This window comes from Saimiri boliviensis, chromosome 5 (genome assembly GCF_048565385.1).
Source record: "Saimiri boliviensis isolate mSaiBol1 chromosome 5, mSaiBol1.pri, whole genome shotgun sequence".
Classification (NCBI taxonomy): Eukaryota; Metazoa; Chordata; class Mammalia; order Primates; family Cebidae; genus Saimiri; species Saimiri boliviensis.
The window spans coordinates 91,209,335-91,223,013 of NC_133453.1; the positions used below are offsets into that span (position 1 = coordinate 91,209,335).

General features: G+C 37.8%; 1 protein-coding gene across 2 annotated transcripts in view; it reads right to left on the minus strand.

Moving 5' to 3' along the window:
- The window catches only part of ACVR2A (activin A receptor type 2A), an 86,038-nt gene extending 72,828 nt beyond the window's left edge, over nt 1-13,210 (minus strand). The window contains exon 1 of one of the 2 annotated variants that reach the window (XM_074399724.1): nt 12,863-13,210. In XM_074399724.1, the coding sequence (XP_074255825.1) occupies nt 12,863-12,917 (55 nt within the window). In that variant the 5' untranslated portion in view covers nt 12,918-13,210. The remainder of the gene's footprint in view (nt 1-12,862) is intronic. The other variant, XM_003921991.4, reaches the window with a different exon arrangement.
- Between the last annotated feature and the right edge of the window lie 469 nt (nt 13,211-13,679).

Sequence of the window (13,679 nt, forward strand, 5' to 3'; positions counted from 1 at the left end):
TTTATTTCTGTTAACTAGCCTTAACTGATAAATCACGTTTCAATGGTAGATAATTCTATTACCTATAACAGAGTAGCCTCCTCTAATCTTCTGTTCTCTGGCTTAGTGAGCTGATTTCCTTCCACCATAGATGCAAGGCTAGATATTAATTACAAAAATACTGTCTAATTGAGGACTGCTAAATATAAGTTGCTAGACTAACTAGAAACTACAGTTCTTGATGTGGGATATTCTAGGGCTGCAGTAGTAAAAAATAAGATCTGCAGATAAAAAGTCAAAACTACTCTTCAATGATTCAAAAGGAAAAAGAAGTATAACCACTCTTCTTCTCTATCCCCAACCTTTTACTTTTACTCCATCCTTCAGAAGTGAGGATCAGCTTGAGTAGTTTATTCCTTCTAAGAATCATTCTGATAAAGGTCATTACTGGATAAAATAGTACCTGACAGTTTGTTAGGCCCTCTCAGCAATAAAAGCTTGCTAATTTAATTTCATCTATTATTTCTAACCCTCTCAGCTAATGAGTAATCTCTATTTATGTTTTAACAAAAAATGCAATTAGCAATTAATTTCCTAATTCAACACCCAAGCCAGGGTTATGTATCTCTAAAGAACAAAGAAAGAAAATAAGAAAAGATTACCAAGAAAGATTTGTTATATAATATAGAATAAAAAGATGGTCAGTGGCTAGTCAACCATTTTTCTGGCCATTCAGAAAGGTGTTTTATTCTACTTTGAATGCCTGCTAATCAAACTGCTTTACTATTATCATATCCATCTTGTATATGTTATCTTGCAATTACTCATTATTTATCATCATTATCATTTATTAATTGACTTTTCATTTCTCCCCATATAATTTTAGTGATAATTACAAGTTCATTTCGAGTCTTACGTTATATAAAATTAATTAGCAAATTGTAGTCACTAATCCTAAAATATTAAACTCTGCTACCAGGTAAAAGAAAGGCCTAGCAGTTCATTTTCTAGAACTGCTTTATTTAAGGTAATAATAAATAAAATGACCTATAGTATTTATAGGGTAAAACTGAATTTTATAAAAGGTGGCTTATCCAAGATAGTTAGCTTTGCCTGCTTCCAAAATGAAAAAATTCCAAATAACCAAATGAAAAGAGGCAGGCACTATAATATCTTAAAAATTCGGTAAAATGTAACATCTCTTCTGGTTTTACCTCTGTGTAATAATGCAGTTTTTCCTAGGCAAAGATGCTGCAGCTGAACTTCTGCCATAATAAAGAGCTTATTTCCCTGTGCCAAGCACCACCTCCCCACCACCAACAGGAGAGGCTTGAAATCGTTCCAGATAAAAACATTCATGCTGAATACCTAGAGTTAGAGGCTGTAGCCCTGAGTAAAACTAACAGCCTAAAGTATTAAGTATTTATCCTTTTAGCCTTTATTGTAAGACTCTGATAACCTGAAAACATATCAAATTTCTAAGAATTAAGATACAAAATACACTAAGTTTCTACTTCTGAATCTTCAACCATACCAACAATTTGGTATATGACGTCTGAAACAGTAAAGAGGTGGTAAGCTTATGAAAAAAATAGGCACCTGAAAAGGAGTAAAGCCAGTTTCAGAGAGAAATAGGAATGCTTAAATAAATATGAATATAAATTAGCAAATGAACAAAATGTAAGATAGAAATTTGTTACAAAAATTCAATAACCTCTAGTCTGGATTTCATTATTTTTTTTTCTGAAAATTTGTATTCAAAGTTCACATATGCACAAGAAATATATCCATTCAGAGTTTTTTGTTTTTTGTTTTATTTTTTAAGCAATGACAAGCAGGAAAAACAAATAAGATGACTAAAATAAAAAAGGAAAGGAAGACTGATAACTTTAGGCAAGCTTTACATTACAATCAGAGAATGTTCAAAACTAGAAGGGATCTTGGAGAGTCTCTCCAGTTTACACTGATGCAATAGGTTTCTAACTGGTCTCACCTCTTCACTCCCATACTCTTCTAGTATTATTTTTCAGATAGCTGCCAAAATGATCTTAACATATAACCCAGAGCCTGCTCTTAAAACTCTGTGCTTCCCACTGCCCTTTGCATTTTATTCTCTTTCCCCTATTAGATCAAAGACCTGCAAGATCCTGTCCCTGTCTCTCCAGTACCATCCCTGCATTCATTGCTTCAGGCAGCTAGTTAAATATTTATTGAGCTTTGCCTCTGTGCCAAAAACTGTGCCATGCATTGGAAGTGTTAAGAAAAAGTCACAACTCCCACCTTTCCAGTAAAGCTTACACTCTAATAGTGGAAAGGACAAATAAGAAAAAAGTAAATATGCCAGGCACGGTGGCTCACACCTATAATCCCAGCACTTTGGGAGGCCAAGGCGGGCAGACCCCTTGAGACAGGAGTTCCAGACCAGCCTGCCCAACATGGTAAAACCCCATCTCTACCAAGAATACAAAAATTAGCCAGGCATGGTGGCACATGCCTATAGCTCCAGTTACTAGGGAGGGTGAAGCAGGAGAATTGCTTGAACCTGAAAAGCTGGGATTGCAGTGAGTCAAGATCAAACCACAGCACTCCAGCCTGGGTGACAGAGAGAGACTGTCTCAAAAAAAAAAAAAAAAAAAGAGAGAGAGAGAAATAGGTAGATAAAGTAAACAGATGTGATATGGGATAAGGCAAATAAAGAGTAATCCTCTCAGCACCCTGTTAGTTTCTGTCAGAGCACATATGACAATTTGTAATTATGTTATTCATTTGACTACTTACTTTATGACTATAAACTCCAGAAAGGCATAATCATATCTGTCTTCATGTTCAATGCTGTATCCAAAGCACTTACTATAGTGTCTAGCATGTAGTTCAATATTGATTTGTTAAGTGAAAGAATACCTATTTCATCCTCTTTAATTCAGGGATGAATAAAGTGAAATCTTTATGGATGTCAAAGGTCAAAGAAGAGTGAGTAGGAAAGTAGGAATTTGAATGACAGACTCTTAAGTTTTAGTCCAAAATATAACACAATCAAAATACTGATCTCCAAAAACAGTCATTGAAAAGCTTTGTGTTTTCAAAGCTGTAAGCAGCTGGTACCTAAAAACAGACTTGAGACTCTTTCGAAACAACTTCTACTAAAAAGTTTAAGAGAAGTTGTCCAAGAAAAAAAAATACTTTATATTCTCACTAATAAATAGAGACAATTTACTCCCTTGTTTCTTTTTAATGCATGCTAAAACAATGAGACCTTAAAGAACTCTTCGTAAGGAACCACAATATCTGAATGTTCTAGATATTTCTTGGCAGCTATCTGGCTTTTTATAATGATATGTCCTTTGGCTATATCACTTAGTCAGAATATTATTCCACATTAACTGATAAGTAATTTACCTACAAATGTAAATATCCCCCAAGAACCAAATCTGCTTTTTTGTTTTTTGTTTTTTTTTGAGACAGAGTCTCGCTCTGTGGCCAGGCGCAAGGCTGGAGTACAGTGGTACAATCTTGGCTCACTGCAACCTCTGCCCTTGGGTTCAAGCAATTCTCCTGCCTCAGCCTCCCGAGTAGCTGGGACTACAGGTGTGTGCCACCAAGCCCAGCTAATTTTTGTATTTTAGTGGAGACAGGGTTTCACTGTGTTGGCCAGGATGGTCTCGATCTCTTGACCTCATGATCCGCCCACCTCGGCCGCCCAAAGTGCTGTGATTACAGGCATGAGCCACCGCACCAGGCAAATCTATATATATATATTTTTTAATGTTTTACATACTATATCCTTTTAAATGGGACTTAGATTAAAAACTAATATGTATGTAAGATCTACTCTGGACTAGCTACTGTGTTTGTGTTATATGTCATATCAATTCATGTAATACATCTTGGTTTACAAATTTTAAAAGTTAATCTCAGAGTTTTAGAAACTTGCCAAGATCTAATAATTTGTCCATGCCCCTTCCTCTTGAAATAACGCCTTGGAGCATTACTTATGAAGATGTGAAGAAAAATGGACTTTTCCCTTAAAATAAAAATTTTAAAGTTAATAATCATAACTAGGAAAACTCCTCCCTCTAAGCCTTATAAATAGGCTTACTTTTATTACAATATGTAAAGACTTGATTCATTTTTAAAATCTTTTGAAAGGCAGCCCCTCCCCACATGTATAGTCAGTCCTTCTAATCTAATAATTATATTCTTGCTTTACATTTACTTTCTTTAGCAAGATTAGGGAATAAAGTGATTCCCAGTGTGACTAAAGAAAAAACTAGCCCGAAAGAAGGGTCATTGAAAAGTTTTAGGTTTAAGTGTGAATACCATATACCAAGTTCAGAAAAGTATCTAAATCTACTTCTTTAGAACATTATAATTTACTGTAAGGTCTCATACAGATTTCAAAGAATATAATCTAGATGACCAGTATTAGTAATTACTGTAATTTCTGAAATCTGACCATTATTTAAACCAAACAACATATTCAGCCACTAATGTTTAGAATTCTTTAGCTAGATATCACAATGGAGACATATCCATCACACATACAGTGTTTGCCTTTTTTTTAAGGCAGTCTCACTCTGTCACCCAGGCTAGAGTGCACAGCTGGACTGCAGTGGTGCGATCTGGGCTCACTGCAACCTCCACCAACTAGGTTCAAGAGATTCTCCAGCCTCAGCCCCCAAGTAGCTAGGACTACAGGTGCGGGCCACCATCCCAGCTAATTTTTCGTGTTCTTAGTAGAGATGGGGTTTCACCGTGTTAGCCAGGAGATGGTCTTGGTCTCCTGACCCTGTGATTCGCCCACCTCGGCCTCCCAATGTGTTGGGATTACAGGCGTGAGCCACTGTACACGGAATCAATGTCTACCCTTTTAAGAGAATATTACATACTATCATATTTTATTATGTACTCTTATTTTTCCACAACTATATCTTTATTTTCATTCATGCTTTTATCATCTAAAACTATATCTGTAAACTTTTTTAGTTTTGAAAACACTTTCAATTTTCCTCTAGCTCATTACTTCTTTACCAATTTTATTTAGTAGTGCTAACATCCTACTTCAAGTTGCTTTTCTGTTCTATATCCACATATATGTATGTGAGACATTCATCAGGATATGTATCATCCACTCTTAACCTCCTCGTTTTAATTAGTTTTCATCTGAATTTAAGAGTTAACCCCCTGAGACTGTCCTATTTCTTTAAGCAATTATAAACTATCTTCATCACATAAATCTCTTCCTCAGATTTAGTCAAAATTTCTCCATCCCACCTTGCCTTCCATCCATGGTCAAGTTTACTCTCAAATGCCTATTGTGTTCCTGATGCTATTTTCTGTCTTTTCCTTCATATTAAGATGAATATCCTTCCTAATCTCCTGCTAAGACATTTTTTTCTAGTACTAAGCTCTCTCCTCCAGCAAGTCTTTCCTAAATTAAAAAATCTCAACTCCCCAAAATTACAATCTAATTTTGTTTCAGCACCTTCATGTATGCTTAACTTATTCGACTAGTCCAAAACAGAGAAGAGCTTAGTCAGGGAAGATCCATGTTCTCCCTTGAGACCAGTTGTCCCTATATTCTATACCTAGGCACACATTCTCTATTGCAGATTAATTAATGACCATATTTTTCAGCGCATATATTTTTCACTGCACATATTTACATATGTAGCTTCCTTTTCCACTAAGAGTACTAAGTAGAGAAAATAAGGATTGTTGAACTAGGTCACTATTTCTTAGTGATTTACAATACAATGGCTGGTCAATTAATCAATTAATGGGTCATGATTAACATTTTTTAAACGAAATATAACATGAAAATAAGTGTCCTGCACACAGTTGAGAGTGCACAGTTCATGAACCTTTCATTTCTAATACACACACACACATACACCCACCCCTACTACTACATGGGAACTTAGTCATAATGCAACGTGTAATTCTTAGTGTGGATTATAGTCAAAAAAGTACATAAGCCATGGAACATGAAGATACTAAGATCCCTTCTAAATCTATATAATTCAAATTACAATTTAAATTTGAATGTAAAGATACCAAAACAACCAGCAAAATCATCTAATATCACTACTGAACTCTAATCTTAAAATTATAGAACCATAAAGCTTTCAGAGAAGAAAAAAAAACATAATCCAAGTTCATCACTTTAATACGTTAAGAGGACACCTCTGGCCCAGAGAAGTGAAATTTCATTTTATTCATTTGATAAACATTTGCTGAGCACCTGTTGTGTACCAGATTCTAGAAATGGACATGCGGATAAAGGAAAGATGTCTTCAAAGAGTAGAAACAGAAAAGTAAACATTTGCACAGTCTAAAGTGGAAGCAGGCAAGTAAACATTTGCAATAATTACTGAAATCAAGGCTCCATTTACAAGGCGTTAGATGAAAAGAAAGCAACTAACTTGATCTGGGTTGGGTGACAGAGAAAATGTTTCGAAGAGGTGATACTTCTCAGTCTTAAAACCAAAAAGGAGTTAGCCAGATAGCAGAGGAAGAATAACATGCAGGAAGGCATCATACTGAAATATAATAAAGGATGACACATTTAAGAAACTGCAAGTCAAGTCTGTATGGATGGAATATAGTACTCATGCTAAGGAGGAGCTGCAGCAGAATACCTAGCATTTAATCTTCAAAGCACACTCTCAGGTAGGCATTATTAATATGCCCCCCTTTGTGTAGACGAGAAAACTGAGACACAAAAGGTAAAGTAACTTGACCAAGGTTAAGTTATGAAACCAAGATTTAAACTAATTAATTCTACGTCCAGAATCTATACTCTTAACTAATACCAAGAAGTTAGAGAAAACAGGCAAGAATCAAACGATGAAGGACTTTTTATGACATTCTAAGACTATAGATTCTATGCTAAAGGTGACTCAGTCAGTGAAAGGTTTAAAACAAGGGTGACATACTCAGATTTTTAGTAAGATCACTCCGACAGCTATGCAGATGGACTAGAAAGAAAAGGAAGTAATGACAGGGGACTGGTTAATCTTAGGTAGAAAAGTGCTATAATAACCAAGTAAGAGAAAATGATAGATGAGCTAGATACTGGCAGCGCTGACACCAGAGCTCAAGTCTACCAAACTCTATGACCACATTCTTGATCACTAACTAAGTGAACTTCCCAATTTTTTCCTTTAGGCCAATCATTCTAACAGTTCAAAAAAATCAAACCTCAGAGACAAAACATATTTTCTTTAAGTCCCTTTATTAAAACAAAGCCTGACCTCTAGATGCACTGGGTATACAAAAGTGACTAAAAAGAAATCTAGGTGGAGAATGACAGAAAGTCAATTGATGTCTCCAGCAGTTCTCTTATCTTCTTGATGATTCCTCCTCCTCCTCCTCCTCCTCCTCCTCCTCCTCTTCCTCCTCCTCCTCCTCCTCCTCTTCCTCCTCCTCCTCCTCCTTCCTCTATACACTATTCCTTGAATTTTCATGTTCAATAGTCAATTTGAAATCAATGTTCTGTCTAGACATGACTATTATAACCTAACAGAATTAAATGTACCACAGAGGAAGTCTAATGTGGTCCTATCAGCGGCAATAAATGTACTCTCGGGTCTAGTCAAATTTTGGCTTAAACAGACACGAATGAATAAGAAGAAGAAAGAAACTTATTCTGAAGCAGCAAAGAGTTAAGGAAAACTTCAATATTAAAAAGGAATAAGAGTAGTCTAAAGTTTAAGCCATTTGATTCCAAGAGAGTAAAACTACTCCGAAGGGGGTGTGTGTCCAGAAACCAGTAAATAAAAGAACAACAGTGGAAAAGACTATCTGGCCAATTCTCAAGCATTCTAAATTCAATCTGTTTTCATTCAAAACCATGGGTAAGCCCTCTTGAGCCACCCATGATGCTAGGCAATGACTGGGTTCCACAAGCAAAGTAGTATAAGGAAGTAAAGAAGGGTCAGGGAAAGAAAAGGGAATAGACAAAGAAGGGAGGAAAACGGAAAGGGAATTATAATGAAAGAGAACAGAAGAAATGATGAATTACAGAGCAAAAAGCAAAAAGTGAAGGCATACCAGTGACCCTGGTATCAAATGTTGCCAACCTTACCTATAAACTGAGACAATATGACAAGTGGCAACATACAGACCATGAAAAGACAAATTGAAATCACAGACTTAGGAGATATCAAAGATGAGAAAATCAGAGTGGCACTTTAAAATGTCAAAATGCAACAAAATAGTCTTAGAATCTAAAGAAACAATTTAGAGAGTACTGAAATCTCATTTGGTTTAGTTGTTCTTCACTTCTTAAGAACAGTGAATCCGGTGGACCCAAAAGGTGAAAATGTCAGTATCAGAGAGAAGGATATGGAGAGGTGTGTTACAGAGACAATATGAGGCTCATTTGGATACCATTTGTGGGAATGACTTCAGAATTTTCCTCTCTATGGTATAGTGCTACTTAATTTGCTAAGAGTTTCACTGTAATTCTTATCTTGGTTGGCTGGGTTAACTTCCTTAAAACCAGAGTTCAAAACAAGGTAATTATTTTATTAATTATGGTCAAGATTTAACCTTAAAAAGGGAAAGGATCTGCAATAGATCATAAAATATTACTTACTGTATCATAAATTAGTCTAATGGTAACCGAACCCAGCTAATGATTCTCAAGAAAATTACGTAACTAAGAGATTAGGTTAAAGTTTCTTGAAATTAAAGTTAGACAAAAGAAATATATATATTTTTAAAAAACAGAATTTCTACCTTGAAACCATTCAGGGAACATGTAATCGTGAACATATTTCAGGCAACATGTTAAACACACACACATACCACCACAAGGCAGCCCAATGATGTCACTAAGAATAAACGCAAATATCCTTAAAGATCATATCATGGCAAAGAAAATCCTGACTCTAAGGCAAATACTTGATACCTTAACCAATCATTCATCATGTCCATTAACATTCAGTCTTCATGAGCACTCTATCAAAATAGGTGATGGGAGAGTTTATCCATAAGTCATCAAAATATTTTTATTATAGAATAATAGGATGAAAGAATGTGTATATCTATAGTCTGTTTCTCCAATGTAATCATATTCTAATTTTAAAAGATAACGAAAAGATAAAAACTTTCAATACAAGGTCACCTGGAGATCATCAATACCATGTACTTGTAAAACATAGATTACAAACTTTAGGGGGAAGAGAGCAAAACCCTTTTAATAATAAACTAATGCTTTTAAATATTAAGAGTTAAGAACTGAGTTTTTCCTTTTTTTTTAAATTTTAAAATTTTAAATTCATGGGTACATGTGAAGGTCTGTTACATAGGTAAACTCATATCATGGGAGTTTGCTGTACAGATTTTTTTACCCGGGTATTAAGTCCAGTACCCAATAGTTGTCTTTTCTGCTCACCTCCCTCCTCCCACCCTCCATCCTCAAGTAGACCCCATTGTCTGTTGTTCTGTTCTTGGTTTTCATATTTTCTCATCAATTCGCTCCTACTTATAAGTGAGAACATGTGGTATCTGGTTTTGTTAGAATTTTTTTTTGTTTTGTTTTGTTTTTTACCTCTACACTACTGACACATTAAGCCAGAAACCTCTTTGTTGTGGAGGGCTGTACAGTGTATTGTAGGACAACCAGCAGCATTCCTGCCCTCTACCCAACTAGATGCCAGTAGCACACCCTGCCCCCTGTTGTGACAACCAAAAATGTCTCAAAATGTCCCATGGATGGGGATTTGGGGAGGTAAGGAGGGGGAAATCACCCCAGCTTAAGAACTACCGGCTTAGATCACAAATAGAAAAAAAAAAAAATGCAAAATAAATGGCAGGAGAACTTTGTTCCATTTTTTTTCTGGTCTCCATGTTTCAAATGTATATATTTCAATTTGACCACAAACAGCATTTATAAGAGATTCTGCCTTTTAGAAAACAAAGTGTTAACATCCATCACTTGTTAGCCAAAGTTCAAAAGATTATCTGTACTGCCAACTCTCCCTCCAACCACACATACGTTCACACATACACAGTATTGCCTAGCTAAACTGAAGAAAATGTAACACAATTACCATATTTCCATTTCCTATTTCATCAAATAGATTGACCATACTGCTCCAGCTCCCACAAAATCCAAAGGAATTCTCAACTTACTTCAATGCAACTCAAATACCACAATAGCTGCATCACTCTAGATAGGATAAACCTAAGTACTAAGGCAAGTATTAAAGTCATTCTCATACTTTAACAAACTGTGGGGAAAGATACAAATTAACGACAATGCTATAAAAAGAAAACTTAAGATTTATGTTTTGAAACAGAATCTGAGGAGGTATGAGAGGAATGAAAAAATTCAAAATCAAAGAGAATCTGAAGGCACTCCAGGATGAGGGCAAAATTTAAAATGTTTCCCCTGGAATCAGAAAGAGGAAGAAATTATACACTTGGCCATATCCTACAGGAATAGTCTGCATAATCAGTCTCCAGAATACATATCATGGGATAGAATTTGAAAAACCAGAGTCCACGAAATAGTAAACATTCCTCCTAAACACCTGGAACAAAACTGTTCCTTACTATTGTTTCCCATTTTGATTTAAAAAAGAAATAAAGTATCTAGAAATGAAAAACAGACAAACTGAGAATTTTTAAAATTCTCATAAAAATAGTCACCTCATGCCTCCAATATGCCAGATTACACATTTTGTAGAAAAATCAATTAGTTGGAGAAACACAATAATCCTTTTTTAGCGTGCACCTGATCCAAAACAAAAGCTTTTTAAAAATCAGACATTTTAAGTACTCAAATTCTTCATGTGTAAATATGGATTAGGGCCTTTAAGATTATTTCAATTATCTTCAACAGAACCACATATTTTTGTTCAACTGGGAATGTTCATCTTAAAAAGCCTATGCAACAACACAATATTAATTTAATATAAGTGGAATATCTATATGCCCTATAGCAACAAAATCACTTTATTTCAAAATTATAGCTGTTAACCTCCTGGCCCACTGAAAATAATCCTGGCCCAATGAAAATAATCCCACAAGAAACTAATGCTCAGTTATTTTTACTACCAAACCAAGCAGAGGAAGCTGTAAGAGCTGTAGCGACAGCCTGCTTTTCCAGAAGTAATACCTTGAGACTGCTCAAGAATAACCTCCTTCACCAATTAGTGTGACTCAGGTGGGTTTGGGAGGGAATAATGTCCACAATTCCTTGGTCAGTGGCCATGATGCCCCTCCTCCTCAAGGGCAAGAGATCAGAACAAGGGATTTGAACAAGAGGAGTTCACCAACCACAACATATAGAAGCAGAAAAAAAAAAAAAAAAAAAAAAAGACTACTACTGGAAAGATAAAAACTACATGGTTAAATCATGTCACAAAAGCAAGATGTTTAATGTTATCAAGGCCTTCATTCATTTCAGACATACCATTGTTTAGCTTCCTCCCCAAACCGTGCACAAAAAGAACTGTCAGCCTGCCTTAAGCATGTTCCTTCTTCCATTTAAACAGACATGATTCTTTTGGTTAATCTCTGGCAATGATCGCCATTTCACAACACATTCAGCCCACCCGGAACTGATCAATACCACTACAGACATAAGACTAGACTTTATCCATTTATTAACCACAAGGAAATGTACCATTCAGCAAAATTCTATACATTAGAAAAGATTCTATTTAAAGGGGGTTGGGGAAGACGGACACAAACACACATACACACACACACCCCACAGAGGTACACAAAGAAGACTACCACCCTTTAATTTTCCTGTGGCAAACGAGATAAAGACATGGCCATGAAACCTGTCAATTCGCCCCCCTCCCACCCGTCCTCAGTAATTCTATACCACAAGCTGGTAACTGAATATTAAATTTTACGATAAATAGATCCAATCAGACTTTTAAAATGTTTCATCTATTGAACTAACTCTCCTGTTGTGTACAACTGCACACCTCTGAGCTAATGATGTATTCATTTATAGAATTTCAAATACAAAAGACTAGATAGTTTTTCCAACCACTGGTTGCAACCACAGAACGTTCTCACAAAATCGAAATTTCCAATATAAAATGGCCAGATTATTTCCCCAACCTTGAGCTAAAACCTATTTTATGAGTCTATTATATTTAACAAAAACAATTTCACATGGGTTGTTCTAAACCGAAAACAATGCTTCAATACAAAGCGTTTAAAATAAGTATTCCGTAGGTAAGCAAAATCTATGCCCCAAAAGAGCACACAAATGGTGGTTAAACACCACCAGCACATTACGAACACCAAGCGGCATACCTCTTCTGCAGTGGGTTATAGTTAATGCTCCGACAACAACTACAACTATTTTTAACACTGCTGGACACTGAAGTTGAAGAAAACGTGAGGGGAGACCCAGATTAATCTGCTGAAAGGATGTACTGCTTCTCACAGCCAAAATTAAGCAGCAACTGACTTGATTTATGTCGTGATATTCACCAGTGAAGCACTAATTAAAAGATGACAAAAAGCAACCCTGGGTTTAGGGGAGCCCACACTAAATACTCCTTTCAGGTCTCAACCTTTGCATAAATTGTCACTTGTGGTATTTGCGGCTTAATTGCAACCCAACCAGCCCTGTCATCTAGTGTGATGGCCACAAAACATGACTTTCTCACTTCCACAACAACACAGCACTCACTCTTATCAGCTCGCCAACCCAACTCCAAAGGAGAAAAATGCATGGAGGTTCCCCGATCACAGTCAGACCTGGGGGGTGGCAGCCGAGGGGCGCGGGGTGCTGGCAGCCTCCCCAGGCTCCACTGGACTCTCCGACCCGACACCAGCCGCGGCCCCAGCAGCGGCCGCCGCGGCCGCAGGAGCAGCCCCGCCGCGCCGCGCTCCCCGCACCTACCTGAAGAACAGGAGATAAGAAAGACGGCAAACGCCAACTTTGCAGCAGCTCCCATTTTCCCGAGGCGCCGGGGAATCCGAAGGAAGTTCTCGCTAGATATCCAGTTCCCTGGGTCTTCCTCGGAGACAAACCTCCTGGTGTAAAATCAACCGTCATAAAACATATTCGGAAGCCCAGACCAAAAAAAAAAAAAAAAAAAAAAAAAAAAAAAAACGTTCACTGGGTTTAAAAAACAAAAAAAGAAAAAAGAGCACAACAATAAAAAATAAAATGCACCACGGGGAAAAACCGCCACACACACGCACAACACACAAAACCAAACAACGAAAAGCCAACAACAACAAAAGCGGGTTTAAATCACTGTCAAAATCACTGTCAGCTCCGCTCGCCTCTCCGGTCTCTCGAAACAAAACGCCAGGCTGAGGCGACGAGGCGGCGGCGGCGGCGGCGGCGTCCGCTGCCGCCCGGACAGTCTGGGAACCGACTGGGTCCGACGTCCGGACCGACCTTCAACCCGGACACCTAAAGTCTCAGGACCACTGGCGGCCGAGCTCGCGGCGGTGGCGGTCAAGGCGGCAGCGGCGCGGGGAAGGGGCGGCGGGCGGCGGCGGCGGCGGTGCAGGCGGCGGCCAAGTTCTGGTCCAGGCTCTGGCTCCGGCTCCGGCTCCGGGCTCCGGGCTCGGCCGCGTTTTCGGTCTCCTGGCCTCCGCCGGGCTCCGCCCCCCACACTTCCGGTTCCGGCCCGAAGCTGGAAGCCAGGCGCAGCGGAGGAACGCTCGGCGGCAGCGGCGGCGGCGGCGGCGGCAGCGGCGGCAGC